Source organism: Talpa occidentalis, unplaced genomic scaffold (genome assembly GCF_014898055.3).
Source record: "Talpa occidentalis isolate TD23 unplaced genomic scaffold, MPIMG_talOcc4v2.1 talOcc4.14, whole genome shotgun sequence".
NCBI lineage: Eukaryota > Metazoa > Chordata > Mammalia > Eulipotyphla > Talpidae > Talpa > Talpa occidentalis.
The window spans coordinates 57,141,837-57,155,534 of NW_023601433.1; the positions used below are offsets into that span (position 1 = coordinate 57,141,837).

The window sequence follows — 13,698 nt, forward strand, 5'->3', positions numbered from 1 at the left end:
ATAGTCACAAAGCAAAACCAAAATTTGCAGCCTGATCTGCCTGGTTTCAAAACCCATCATGATGTACGTGTTGTAACCCTAAATTATTACCTCAATAAAAAATAATGTAATTCAGCAAAAACAAAACCCATTATGACATCTCCAGTGTAATGAGGTATACTTGTTTCCAGGTTCAGATGTAGCAAGACATCCTCTTTTCTGAGTCTCTCACTGAATCCAGCCCTCATGCCCACTTTGAGAGCCTATCATACCCCGGGAAGACAGACAAACGGACCCGATGAGCTGTGAGCCCGCGTCGTTCTCCTCGAGAACACGCCGTGTGAGGCCACAGTTCTCCAGCGACAGCTTCTCCAGCAGCTTAAAGTCCACGTCGTTCCCGATGCCAATGGTGAAGATGCAGACCTGACCACGGGCTGCCTCCTTGGTGTTGTTGAGAATCTTGGGGGTGTGAGTCTCCCCGATCGTGGGCTTCCCATCTGTCAGGAAGATGACGAGGGACACACTCCGGTCCTCAATGTCATTGTGCGCCACATAATTATTGAGCAGACTGATGCCCCTCTGCAGGGCCCCGTTGATATCTGTTCCTGTTGACCACAAAAACAGCACAGCTCAAGCTGATGTGATCACACTCTGAACTTGGTAGCACATTCAGAGCTGTGGCCACTAACAACCATTCACGCCTTAGCAGGAGTGGTGTATGTGTGTGTGGCTGGTAGAAAGGGGGGAGCACAGAATCCACTGCATTTATGGGGTGGTATCAGATCACATATCTGTCCAGAAACTTGAATAGAAATGGCACGGAATTATCCTCCTTATTATAACCTCTACCTGAAGATACCTTAGTATTAATGGCTTCGACACCTTTTCTGAGAACAGCTTTGAAAAGCAGGATGCTGCTTGGTACAGGAATTTGGAGGGAGAAATAGGAAAGGACTGCCCATTGGCAGTGGGAATGTGGGGCAATGGAGATAACCCCAGGTGACTTTAACCGTGACTGGAGGTGGTAAGTAAAGAACTAACTAGTTCCCTATTGCCTTCATCATCTCACCTTTTCTTGCCTCCTACCTTCAGATTACCTCTGCCTATCAGAACCCCCACAAAGCAGAAGTTTCACATTTGCCATCTCCAGATTTGCCACTTTCCCCTCAGAGGCGCTTGTCATTTGTAGCACTGATTAAAGACAGGGGACAATGTGCTAGACAGGCATTTGCTTGGTGGGTGGTAAAGATTGATGGTTTATACAATGAGGTCAAAACTGCAGCTAATATGAGCTTTCTGGATTATCTAAGGCTTTCATTCAACTCTGCTGCCACTGTTTTCCCATCACCAAGTGAAATCAAGAGATCTCACAGTTGACCTAAACACTGATTTCCTTTCAATGACTCCAATGTGTTTTTTCCAATGTTTTATTGAGATGAAATGTACATACAAAACATCACCCATTTTTAATGCACAACTCACTATTTCAGTAAATTTGTTGAATTGTATACCAATCATTTTATACCAATCAATTATAACCACTTCCCTTACCAGAGTAATTTTATCTACCCACAAAGTATGCTATGTTTGAGTAAACCAGATACCTTCCCGCATTGCTTTACATCCCCCAGAACTTCTAGCTAAAAAAACCATATATTCAACGAACTATGGTGGACGACTGTCTGTGCCATTTGGTGAGTGTGATATGGTAATATACAGCTGAAGGGTGTAATCCTATTCCTCTAAATCATATATAATTTTGTGAACCAATGTTACCTCAATTTAAAAAATGTATATCTATGTGTGTCCAAATGTAAGGAGGGTTTGGGGCCGCCTATGGTAAGTTGAACATCTCCCACCCTCTTTCCCTCATTGAGGCTTGGTCCATGGGGACAATAGGACAGAGGGTTCTATTATTCATCCAGAACTCACCCAGGCTCCTCAAAGACCCAAGTGCCCCAAGGGGGCTTCGCAGGCAGGTACAAATGGCCATATCAGACATTTGAAGTCAACCTCCCGGGAGCCAGCCAACTACTATTCTAAGTAGTTTAAATATCTTAACTCATTTTATCCTGATAACTCTATTTTAGCCCTCATTTTACAGCTCAAGAACCTGAGGCACAGAGAAGTTAAATGACTCATAGATGGTGGAGATGGATTCAAAATATGGGCGGTCTCGTTTCAGAATTTATGTCACCAAGCTTGACATTATACTTATTGAGAGGAGCAGATTAATTTTCTGTCCATCTGCAGAGATTGGAAGCAATGAAGTGTGGAGGAAAAAATAAAAGAAACCAATGAGATCTTTATGGTTTGGATTCCAAAAGAACATAACACACATGAGGTGTTTTCTAAAGCTCATCATTCCAATGTAAATTTAGTTCAGTAAATACTCCTTGATCAGGTAGTGTATATTAACAACTACACAAGGAATTGGGGGCTGCACAAAGATGAAGAATTCTTCCTCAAGGACTTTCAGTCTTATTGACTATAGACCATCACTATAACATCAAATCTCATTTTTTTATTTCTCCCATCAACCAGTAAAAAAAAAATCCTAGACCACATTGTGGAGATTGATAGGAAATCCCATGGTAATTCAAAGTCTGTCAAGCAAAGTCAAGTTCTAAATGAAGCTCATTTGGGAAGTAAGGGCTTTGTTTTGATAGGAGATAATGAATATATGAAACAGGAAAATTTTCAAATGGAAGAAGCATGAACTGGCTGTTTTACATATTTTCATATAACCAAGGCAGGATTAATGAAAACCACAACTTCAGGAAACAGAATCCCTATAAAGGGTCTTTAAGAAAGGGGGTAGGATTTGTGGCAATCAGGTTCAAGCGCACTGAATACACCAGTACTGCACACCTGGCCTGAGTCACTGTGACACAGATAATAGCAAGAGTAAGACCCAGGTCCTGAGTTGAAGGATCTTACCCATAGCATAGAACACACAGTGCTACTTCTCCAATCTTAGAATTTCTTACGAACTTTTCCCTCCTCTTTCAGCATTCTGCACATTGACCTCGGCACACACCGAAGCCATACGTGCCAAGACTCAGCTCACCATCCTCCCCTCTCATTTACCATATCCCACCTTCCCCAGGGGATTCACGCCATACCCACTGTCACAGCCCATCCAGAGGATGAGCGACTCAGCTCCATCTGCTGTTTCCTCTGGTGCTAATATTCAAGCACACAAATCATTGGATCGTCTATTTAGCTTTAGTTCTCCATGCAAAGGCAACGCACAAAAACAGCTTCATTGTTCAGGATCCAAGAGATAAGCCAGGAAAGGTTCCAAAACCTATCAGGTATTCTCCCCTATAACTTAAATGACCATCTTAGTTTGGGGCCTGGAAAAGGAAAATTTAGAGGTTTGGTGTTTAGCGAAACATAAGCTTCTGGGAAAACTCTCACCTGTTATCTCCTTTCCTGTGATCAGCTTCAGTTTTCAAATCCTCATCTCTTGGCAGAAAATTAGCTCCCCACTCATTATCACATTAAAGCTCAGTGAAAAGGACTCATATTTACCTCCGGAAGGCGACATATGGTGAATGTAGATTTTGGCGTCTCTGATATTGTCAGGAGTAACTGATACCAAATGGTCCTTCCACACTTTGATCCGGTTGGAAAATCCAATGATACTGAAATGATCTTGAGGTCGGAGATCATGGAGAATAGTGAAGAGAGCATCCTTGGTCTAGGCAAACACAAAACAAAACTATTCACATCTGATCACATTAGTCCACAACCTCTTGGTTTGAAGAATGCACGGTGGAAATAATTAAGTGCCTACTATGTGAAGGGCACATGGGTAAATGTCAAGAAGCTTGTCATCCAGCTGAAACAACCGGCATAAATACATTGCAGTTTTACAGAAGACATGAACTTGAACTCTGGTGCAAAGAGGGGTTCCCTTGGCCTCCGGGTCACCATGCTCTCACAATTCTCAGGTGTTCTTCGCCTGCTCTCCCTGCTGTCTTGTTTGCATTTTTCACCTGACAAGCCTCTCATCAGTCTTTAAAGCCTAGCTCAGGGAGCGTGGTCTCTATCTGAAGCTGTCTAACTCCTCCAGGAGGAGCTGATCTGTCACTCCTTTAGGGGAGCACTATCGCAACACGTCATCTACTAGAGTGCATATTCCACAGCCATGAAGGCCTGCTTCCCCTTGCTTTCCCTTACTCTACTGTGACCTCTGAGGTTGGGTCCCATCAGCCTCAGATCACCCAGTGATAGCGACTCTGACACTCAAAGGTTAACCTCAAAATCCACTTTTTAAATACCATAGGACTTTAAGAGAATAAAAACACTGTGGACTAGAGTGACATGAAAAGGCTTCACAGCAAAAGAGGAATTTGAATATGAGGGTTATTTGAATATGAACTCCTTGAAAGAAAGGGGGCATTCTGAAAAGAAGGTAAGGAAAATGGTTTGAGCAAATCAAAAGGGAGATGCAGGTGCATTCTAGAGAGGTCCAGAATATAATTGTGTGGATAAAAGACATGACTTATGGAAGAAGAAAGACACCATATGAAACTAGAAACAGAAAAATGCTAGGAGGCTAGACGTGAAACTTCTTCTCTAAATAGTGTTGTTGTTAGACATTTAGAGATTCAGTGTGAGAGATAAGGAATATTCACGTAACTGCCAGAACAAGGACTTCTGGAACTTTCACAGCAGTAAAGTGCATGTGTGCTAGCAGCTCTGGGTCTGTTGGTCTGGGTTTGACCCTGGTCTGTCACTTATTGTCTATGTGGCACTGCTCCCGTCATACAGTACCTTTCTTATTTCACTGTTTCTAAGTTACCCCATCTGTAAGGTAAGACAATATAATGCCCATCTCACCAGACAGTCAATTAAATCAGTGACTATATGAAAGCACTAGAAAGTGGTAAGGCACCAGCACACAGCCCCGGCCGCCCGGTAAGCTTGCGCGGAAAGTGGCGCGGATCCAGACCGGATTGCAGCTGCCCAGGTCCCCGCGCCTGCGACCTAGGCTTGCGGGGAGACCGCGGAGGCCCTCCCTGAGTGAGCAGGAACAAGGCGCCCAGGCAGGGGAGCGGGATTCAAAAGGCGCCATTCCCGCGCCACTGATCTGGACTACAGCCTGAGTCCTGGAACTGAGGGCTTTGGAACTGAGACCCGGGGCACGAAATTAGGGGCGTGGGTTCCCCACGACGGTGGGGCACAAGGCAGACACAGCACCCCAAAGCCGTTGAGGTGTACCCTACCATCCCCGCTCTGCTCCCTGTCCCACGGGGTGGAAAATCAGCTCCCCAAGGGCTCTAGGAGAGATCTCTGGCGCCACCTAGCGACTTGACCCCAGCACAGGCTACTGAAGGAGCTAGTGGCCAGCTGGGGAGTTAGCCCACACCTGGCTCCTTCCGAACAAGTAGTCTGAGCCCACAGGGAGAGCGAGCACCCACAGCCGGGGCAGACCAGGCGCGCAGAAGAGTGTGCCTGAGACCAGAGGCGCAGGGAGTGTGTCCCACATCACCATTTTAGAACAGGGACATTTCTTCAGTAAAGACTACCTGCAGAAGGCTTCCTCAGGAGCCAGAGGTGAGCGGGGGAAGTTCGCCCACGCCAGACCCCCTCTGGCCTGCAGTCCAAGCCCAGAGGGGAGCAGGAACCCACCGCCGGGGCAGACCAGGCGCACAGGGGAGTGTGTACCCACATCGGCATTTTAGAACAGGGACCTTTCTCCATTAAAGGCTGCTTGAAACTGACAGATGACTCCTGGAAGAACTAGAGGGGAACAGAGAAGCCCACCCAAGATGCCGGAGAGTCCCAACAACACAGTGTCCCAACGCATACGGCAAATTAGAAAACAGACAGTAGGGAGGAGAAGAACCACACGCAACCTAGCAACTCTCCAGAGAAAAAGCACACCACAAAAAGAAAGCCAGCCCCCAGATTACAAAGACAATAACTTGGAAGAATTTCTGAGCCTTCCAGAAAGAGAATTTAAAATTGCCGTGATTAAAAAACTGACAGAAGTCATAAAGGAAAACAATGATAAGGGAAAAATAATCAACGATCAGAAGAATGCAATTGAGTCCCTAGAGAGGGAAAACAATGGTCAGAAGAAAGAAATTGAGTCCCTAAAGAGGGAAGTAAAAGAAATGCAGGAGATCAAAGAATTAATGGAAGAACTAAAGAATTCTGGGAAAAGCAATGAAAGCAGAATAGATGAAATGGAAGAACGAATAAGTAATCTTGAAGACACAGAAATAAAAAGAACCAAAACAGAAAAGGAAAGAGAAGTACGAAGGAAAAAGAACGAAGAAAGACTTCGGGAACTATCTGACTCCATGAGGAAAGGAAATATAAGAGTTATAGGAATACCAGAAGGAGAGGAGAGAGATGTAGGAACAGAGAAAATATTCAAAGAGATAATTGAAGAGAACTTCCCAAATGTGAAGAAGGAGCTAAAAATTGATATACAAGAAGCAAGAAGAACACCAAACTTCCACGACGAAAGGAAAAATACAGCAAGACACATAATAGTAAAGCTCCCAAGAATCCAGGACAAGGAAAAAATAATGAAGCTGGCAAGAGGGAAGAAACAGATAACATTCAAAGGAAAGCCAATCAGGCTGACATCAGACTTCTCCGAAGAAACACTACGGGCAAGGAGAGAGTGGAGGGACATAGTCAACAGACTCCAAGAAAACAGATGCCAACCAAGAATACTCTATCCCGCAAAGCTCTCCTTCCTCTTTGAAGAAAGAATATGGACCTTCCCAGACAAACAGAAACTCCGGAATTTCATTGCAACTAAACCCCCACTCCAAAAAATACTACAAGGAGTCCTAAAGCCAGAACCTCAGAGGGATGAATAACAATGAAAGAAGGCCAAAAAAAAAAAAAAAGTTATTAAAAGAATAAATAAATAAAATCAAAGGAAAGACAAACACAATGGCAAATACAGATGTTAACATATCAATATTAACTCTAAATGTACATGGACTAAACTCTTCAATAAAAAGACACAGAGTTGCAGCCTGGATTAAGAAACAAAACCCAACCTTTTGCTGTCTCCAGGAAACACATTTAGCTACAAAAGATAAAAATAGGCTCAAAGTTAAAGGATGGAAAACAATCCTACAAGCAAATGGACAAAAAAGAAAGCAGGAACAGCTATACTTATATCAGATAAAACAGATTTCAAACTCAAAAAGATAAAAAGAGACCCCAATGGTCACTACATTATGATCAAGGGGACAATACTTCAAGAAGAAATAACACTCATTAACATATACTCACCAAACGAAGGAGCACCAAAATATATCAGACAACTGTTGTCCTCTCTGAAAACAGACATCAGAGAAAACACATACGTAGTGGGAGACTTCAACACACCACTATCAACAATGGATAGATCAACAAGACAAAAAATAAGTAAAGAAACCAAAGCTCTAAATAAGGACCTAGAGCAATTAGGCTTAACAGACATCTATAGAACACTAAACCCCAAAAAAACGGAGTACACATTTTTCTCAAGCGCACACGGATCATTCTCAGGATCGATCACATACTGGGGCACAAGACAAACATCAACAGATACACCAAGATTGAAATCATATCAACCATCTTTTCTGACCATGAAGGCATCAAACTAGAAATAAAACATAAAAAGAAGGCAAGGAACTTTCCTACCTCATGGAGATTAAAAACCACACTACTGGAAGACCATTGGACTAATGAGGAGATCAAAGAAGAAATTAAAAAATTTTTTGAATTGAACGACAAGGAGGACACTAATATCCTAAATGTATGGGATGCAGCAAAAGCAGTAATAAGAGGAAAATATATAGCAATAGAAGCTCACATCAAGAAACAAGAAAGAACGCAAAGAAACAACCTCATCTCGAAGCTCAAAGATCTAGAAAAAGAACAACAAAAAAACCCCAAAACCAGTAGAAGAAAAGAAATAATAAAAACCAAAGCAGAAATAAATGAAATTGAAACTAAAAAAACAATCCAAAAGATCAATGAAACCAAGAGCTGGTTTTTTGAAAAAATCAATAAAATAGACAAACCCCTAGCCAGGCTCACAAAGGAAAAAAGGGAGAAAGCACAAATAAACAGGATCATCAATGAAAGAGGAGAAATCACAACGGACACAGCAGAAATCAAAAGAATAATTACTAACTACTATGAACAGTTATATGGAAACAAGTTTAACAATCTAGAGGAGATGGACAAATTCCTACAACTCTACAATCACCCAAAGCTAGATAAAGAAGAAATAGAACACCTAAACAGACCAATTACAATTAGCGAAATTGAAATGGTAATAAAAAACCTCCCCAAAAACAAAAGCCCAGGACCTGATGGATTTACAAATGAATTCTACCAAACATTCAGAGACGAATTAGTGCCTATCCTTCACAAACTCTTCCAAAAAATTGAGAAGGAAGGGACAATACCAAACACGTTCTATGAAGCCAACATTACACTAATACCAAAACCGAACAAGGACAACACAAAAAAGGAAAACTACAGGCCAATCTCCCTAATGAACACTGATGCAAAAATCCTCAATAAAATTTTAGCTATCAGAATCCAACAATGTATCCATAAGATAATTCACCACGACCAAGTTGGATTCATTCCAGGGGCACAAGGATGGTTTAACATCCGAAAATCAATCAACGTTATCCAACACATCAACAAAAAGAAATATAAAAACCATATGATAATATCAATAGATGCTGAGAAAGCTTTCGACAAAGTGCAACACCCATTCATGATAAAAGCCCTTGAAATTCTTGGGATACAAGGAACATACCTCAACATCATAAAGGCCATCTATGACAAGCCAACAGCCAGTATCATTCTCAATGGTGAAAAGCTGAAAGCAATCCCATTAAGATCTGGAACAAGACAAGGATGTCCACTCTCACCATTGCTTTTCAATATAATACTGGAAGTCCTAGCCAGGGCAATAAGACAAGAGAAAGACATCCAAGGAATCCAAATAGGAAAAGAAGAAGTCAAACTATCACTATTTGCAGACGATATGATATTATACATAGAGAACCCCAAAATCTCCACAGAAAAGCTAATTCAACTCATCAATCAGTTCAGTAAAGTGGCAGGATACAAAATCAACACGCAAAAGTCAGTAGCCTTCCTATACACAAACAATAAATCTGAAGAAGAAGAAATCAAAAAAAACATCCCTTTTGTTATTGAAACAAAAAAAATCAAATATTTGGGAATAAATCTAACAAAAGAGGTAAAGGACCTATACAAAGAAAACTATAAAACACTGTTAAAAGAAATAGAAGAAGACACAAAGAAATGGAGAGACATCCCCTGCTCATGGATTGGAAGAATAAACATTATTAAAATGGCCATCCTACCAAAAGCAATATACAGATTCAATGCTATTCCAATCAAAATTTCAATGTCATTCTTCAAAGAAATAGAACAATTATTGATGAAATTCATATGGAATCACCAAAAACCCCGAATAGCCAAAGCTCTCCTGAAAAAAAAAGAAGGGAATGGAGGCATCAGACTCCCAGACTTCAAACTATACTACAAAGCCATAATCATCAAAACTGCATGGTATTGGAACAAGAACAGACATACAGACCAATGGAATCGAATAGAAAATCCAGAAATAAACCCACAGATTTATGGTCAACTAATCTTTGACAAAGGAGCAAAGAATATGCATTGGAGCAAAGAAAGTTTGTTCAATAAATGGTGCTGGGAAAACTGGGTCGCTACATGCAAAAGAATGAAGCTTGACCACCACCTCACACCATACACAAAAATCAACTCAAAATGGATTAAAGAACTAGACATAAGACCTGAAACCATAAAATATATAGAAGGAAATATAGGCGAAACACTACGTGATTTGCACATCAAAGACATCTTTACAGACACATCACCCAAAGCAGTGATAGTGAAGGCAAAGATAAACAGCTGGGACTACATCAAATTAAAGAGCTTTTGCACAGCAAAAGAGACAATAACAAAAACAAAGAGAAATCCCACCAACTGGGAGAACATTTTTGCACCCAACACTAATGATAAAGGACTGATCACAAAAATCTGCAAAGAGCTGATGAGACTCAACAACAACAAAGAAAATAATCCAGTCAAAAAATGGGCAGAAGAGCTTAAAAGAAACTTCTCTGAAGAGGAAATGCAAATGGCCAACAGGCATATGAAAAAATGTTCAACATCACTTGTCATCAGGGAAATGCAAATCAAAACTACCATGAGATACCATCTCACACCAGTGAGAATGGCACATATTAAAAAAACTAGCAACAACAAATGTTGGCGAGGGTGTGGAGAAAAAGGAACTCTTCTGCACTGTTGGTGGGAGTGCAAACTGGTCCAACCACTGTGGAAAGCTGTATGGAGATTTCTGGACCTACTAAACATAGAGCTTCCATATGATCCAGCAATTCCACTCCTAGGTATTTACCCAAAGGACACAGAAACATCAATTCCAAAGAACACCTGCACCCCTATGTTTATAGCAGCACTGTTTACAATAGCTAAGCTTTGGAAACAACCCAAATGCCCAAAAATAGATGACTGGATCAAGAAGATGTGGTACATATATACCATGGAATATCACTCAGCATTCAAAAAAGATAAACACATGCAATTTGCAGCAACATGGATGGCGCTGGAAGGGATCATGCTCAGCGAAATAAGCCAAAAAGAAAAAGAAAAATACCGGATGGTCTCACTCATAGCAGGAATCTAGAAAACTTAAATAAGGGACCAGGAAAATGAATAACTATAAGAAAGTGAAAATCAAAATCAACAAAAAACTATGAACCAGAGACACTTTTAGGGGGGCGGGGGTGGGAGGGGAGGGATTGGGGTCAGAATGGGGGGATTGCAATTGTATGGGGAATATAACAATAAAATTTATTAAAGAAAAAAAAAAAAAAAAGAAAGTGGTAAGGCACACAGAAGCCGCACATTTTATTTGCCAGTGGGTGGAAGGCAGCAGAATTTAACAAAAACAGTAAAGTCTAGAGCAGTGACTTCTAGAGTGAGGTGTGCTAAGGAGCTCTGCGATGACTCTGAGGATATTCTGCAGGTCCTCCCACAGATTTGATGATCATGTCTTTGCTTTATATCCTGGCTTCAGACAGTATTACACTCTTACTCTTTGCCTTGCTTCTACAACTGCTCCTCTCTAAGCAAAACAGTTATGATTCTAAAACATCTTTTCCCTTCTGAATTTCCTATTGTCTCCTCTCTTTGGTCTTTCCTTTCAATCCTATACCCAACTGCTCACCCTCTAATTCCATTGCCCAACCCTTGAATATCATAGAAACCTCAAAATCCACTTTTGAAAAGTCTTTGACCAGCATCTACTTTTCAATTTGCACAATGCATTCTTTCCTAAACAGTTTAGTAAACTCAAAGTGTCTGACCTGAGCAGACAATGTTGACCTGTCATTCTCCTTGTCAATCTTTCCTGAATTAATGACAGTTGTCCCCACCTCCCCTGTCTCTTCATTCCCATGCTGAGAAAGCAGGAGTTGAATGCTCTCATCAGGAGCACAGTGATGATGACACTGGCAGCTAGTGTTCCTCCTGCCCCTCAGGTGTGATGCCAAGTGCAAGTGCTTTCCCTGCATTGAGGGGTTGATCAACTAGGCCTCATAACCCATCCAAAATAAAGCAACTATTAGTATGTCCTTTTTACTGGCAAAGCAACTGAGCAATGGAGGGCTCATGCATCACGCCCTTGGGAGCCTGGGTTAAATAAAAGCCAGGAAGTCAGACTGCTGGCCAACACTTACACCAGCCCCAAGATCACTGGTGTGGAGAGTGTTCTGAGTTATAACCCTTATGAGCGCAGTTCATTTTGGGATTCCTTCCAGATCCCTGTTGATGGGCTATTTATTCTTTGTTTCTTTCACTTCATGTCTGGCAGCAATGAATGAATTCCTCTCCTATAACACCCTTGCAGAAAGCACGGCACGGACTCTGCATCCACCCAGGGATGAGAACAATGAACATCTTTCATTAAATCCATCTTCTCCTATAGCGGGCTGTCTCTCCTCCTAATCTAACCCTCCCCCAGCTCTTCCAAGAGAAAAGAATGGCAGTGGTAGAGTTTATTATCATTTGGGGTCTCCATTCTCTCCTTGTGCAACTGGGCCTCCCCCACCCCTACCACCCTTCTATTCCATCACACCCAGTTATTCAGAGGATAGATTCACTGGCAGCTGCATTTTGTGTCCTCTCCCTAATACAACTCCCGTTCCTAAGAAATATGTCTGAGGATCTTGTGTAAATAAGCAGAATCCAGACCCAAAATTTGTCAGCATTATCTGGAAGCATTGTCAAGTATCTGTGGGCCCTTTACCAAGATGGCAGTTCCTCTGTCTTAAAAACGCTGCTGGCTATGACTTCCCTGGCCGCCCCCTGGGCTCCTTTGCTTTGACCAGCCCTTCCCTTGGCTTTGGAACTCCTCATATCCACCCCTAACCCCTCACTCCACGCTTCCTTAGATGAGCTCACCCATTCCCAGTTATCGTATCACTAACTTCCAGACTTCTCTCTGGAGCTGCCTCTCTCATTGGATCCAGGCCAACCTGCTAACCATTTCTTCCCATGTGCCCTGCAAGCATCTCAGAGGCAATAAGTTGACAACTGGAAGTTTTATCTTTTTACCCAAACCCATTTCTCCTCTGCTGCTTCCTGTACTGGGGGAGGCACGTTGGTGCAAGTCAGACTTGACAGCTCACAGAGCCTTCTTTCTACCCCTCCTTAACCTCATGGTCTCAGCTCCTGATCCTCCTGTTCTCCCTCCTTCCCCAACACTTCTCTTCCTAAATTTCTTGAGAGGCCATGATCTGGGCCCAGACCACCTCTAGCCTACATTGGCAACACATTTTTTCTTTTGTATTTTTTAGTATCAAAAAATTCATTTTTAAAAAGATCAGAAGAAAACATCAAAATTACAAAATTCTGCTCACTTAGCTACAGCCACTATCAAAACCCTGCTGTACCACAGGCCCCTTCAGAAACATTCCTGTATGTATGTGCAATTTTAAGTTAAATGAGATCACGTAACCTATCATGCTATGCTATAAAGTTTGTATTTACTATATCACAGGCTGTTTTCATGCCCATAGATAAATGCCTGCCACATCAATTAAATGGCAGCATAATATTCTACTGTATGCATAAGCCATAAATGAACATTTTTAAATATTTAAACAACACTGTTATGAAGCTCCTTACTCATACATCTCTGTATCCACAGCCATTTCCTTAGGATAAAGGCCCACAGGAAACCTGTGTGACAGAGGACCTATCAGATTTCAGTATCATTACTCCTTCAAGCTCTTCCTCCCAGGGACCTCTGCTCCTGCTGTTCCCTTTGTCTGGAATGCCCTTCCCTACATCTGCCCCACTGTGTTCCCTTCTCAGCTTCTGGTTCTGGACTTAATCCATCCCTTCCCCTGTTGTCTCCAGAAAGCCACCCTGTTTTTCTTTCTCAACATTTCTAACGAGGATGTAATTACTTATTTGTGTATTTACTTGTCTGTCCAACTCAATTCCATGCTTCTGAGTACAGGAGATTTTTCTATTTTGTCATTCTGTATTTAAAACCCAGCAGTGCCTGGCCACAAGAGAGAGACCTGGGGCCTCCCCGGTGGCGCAGTGGTTGAGCGCTGGGATGCGAAGCTGCCCACAGCCTCT

At 42.0% G+C, this 13,698-nt stretch overlaps 1 protein-coding gene across 1 annotated transcript in view; it reads right to left on the reverse strand.

Annotated features, from left to right (window-relative positions):
* ITIH5 (inter-alpha-trypsin inhibitor heavy chain 5) overlaps window positions 1-13,698 on the reverse strand; it is a 95,262-nt gene that overhangs the window by 20,033 nt on the left and 61,531 nt on the right. Inside the window, 2 exon segments of the mRNA XM_037510582.2 lie at window positions 275-584; window positions 3,517-3,685. Coding sequence (XP_037366479.1) covers window positions 275-584; window positions 3,517-3,685 — 479 coding nt within the window.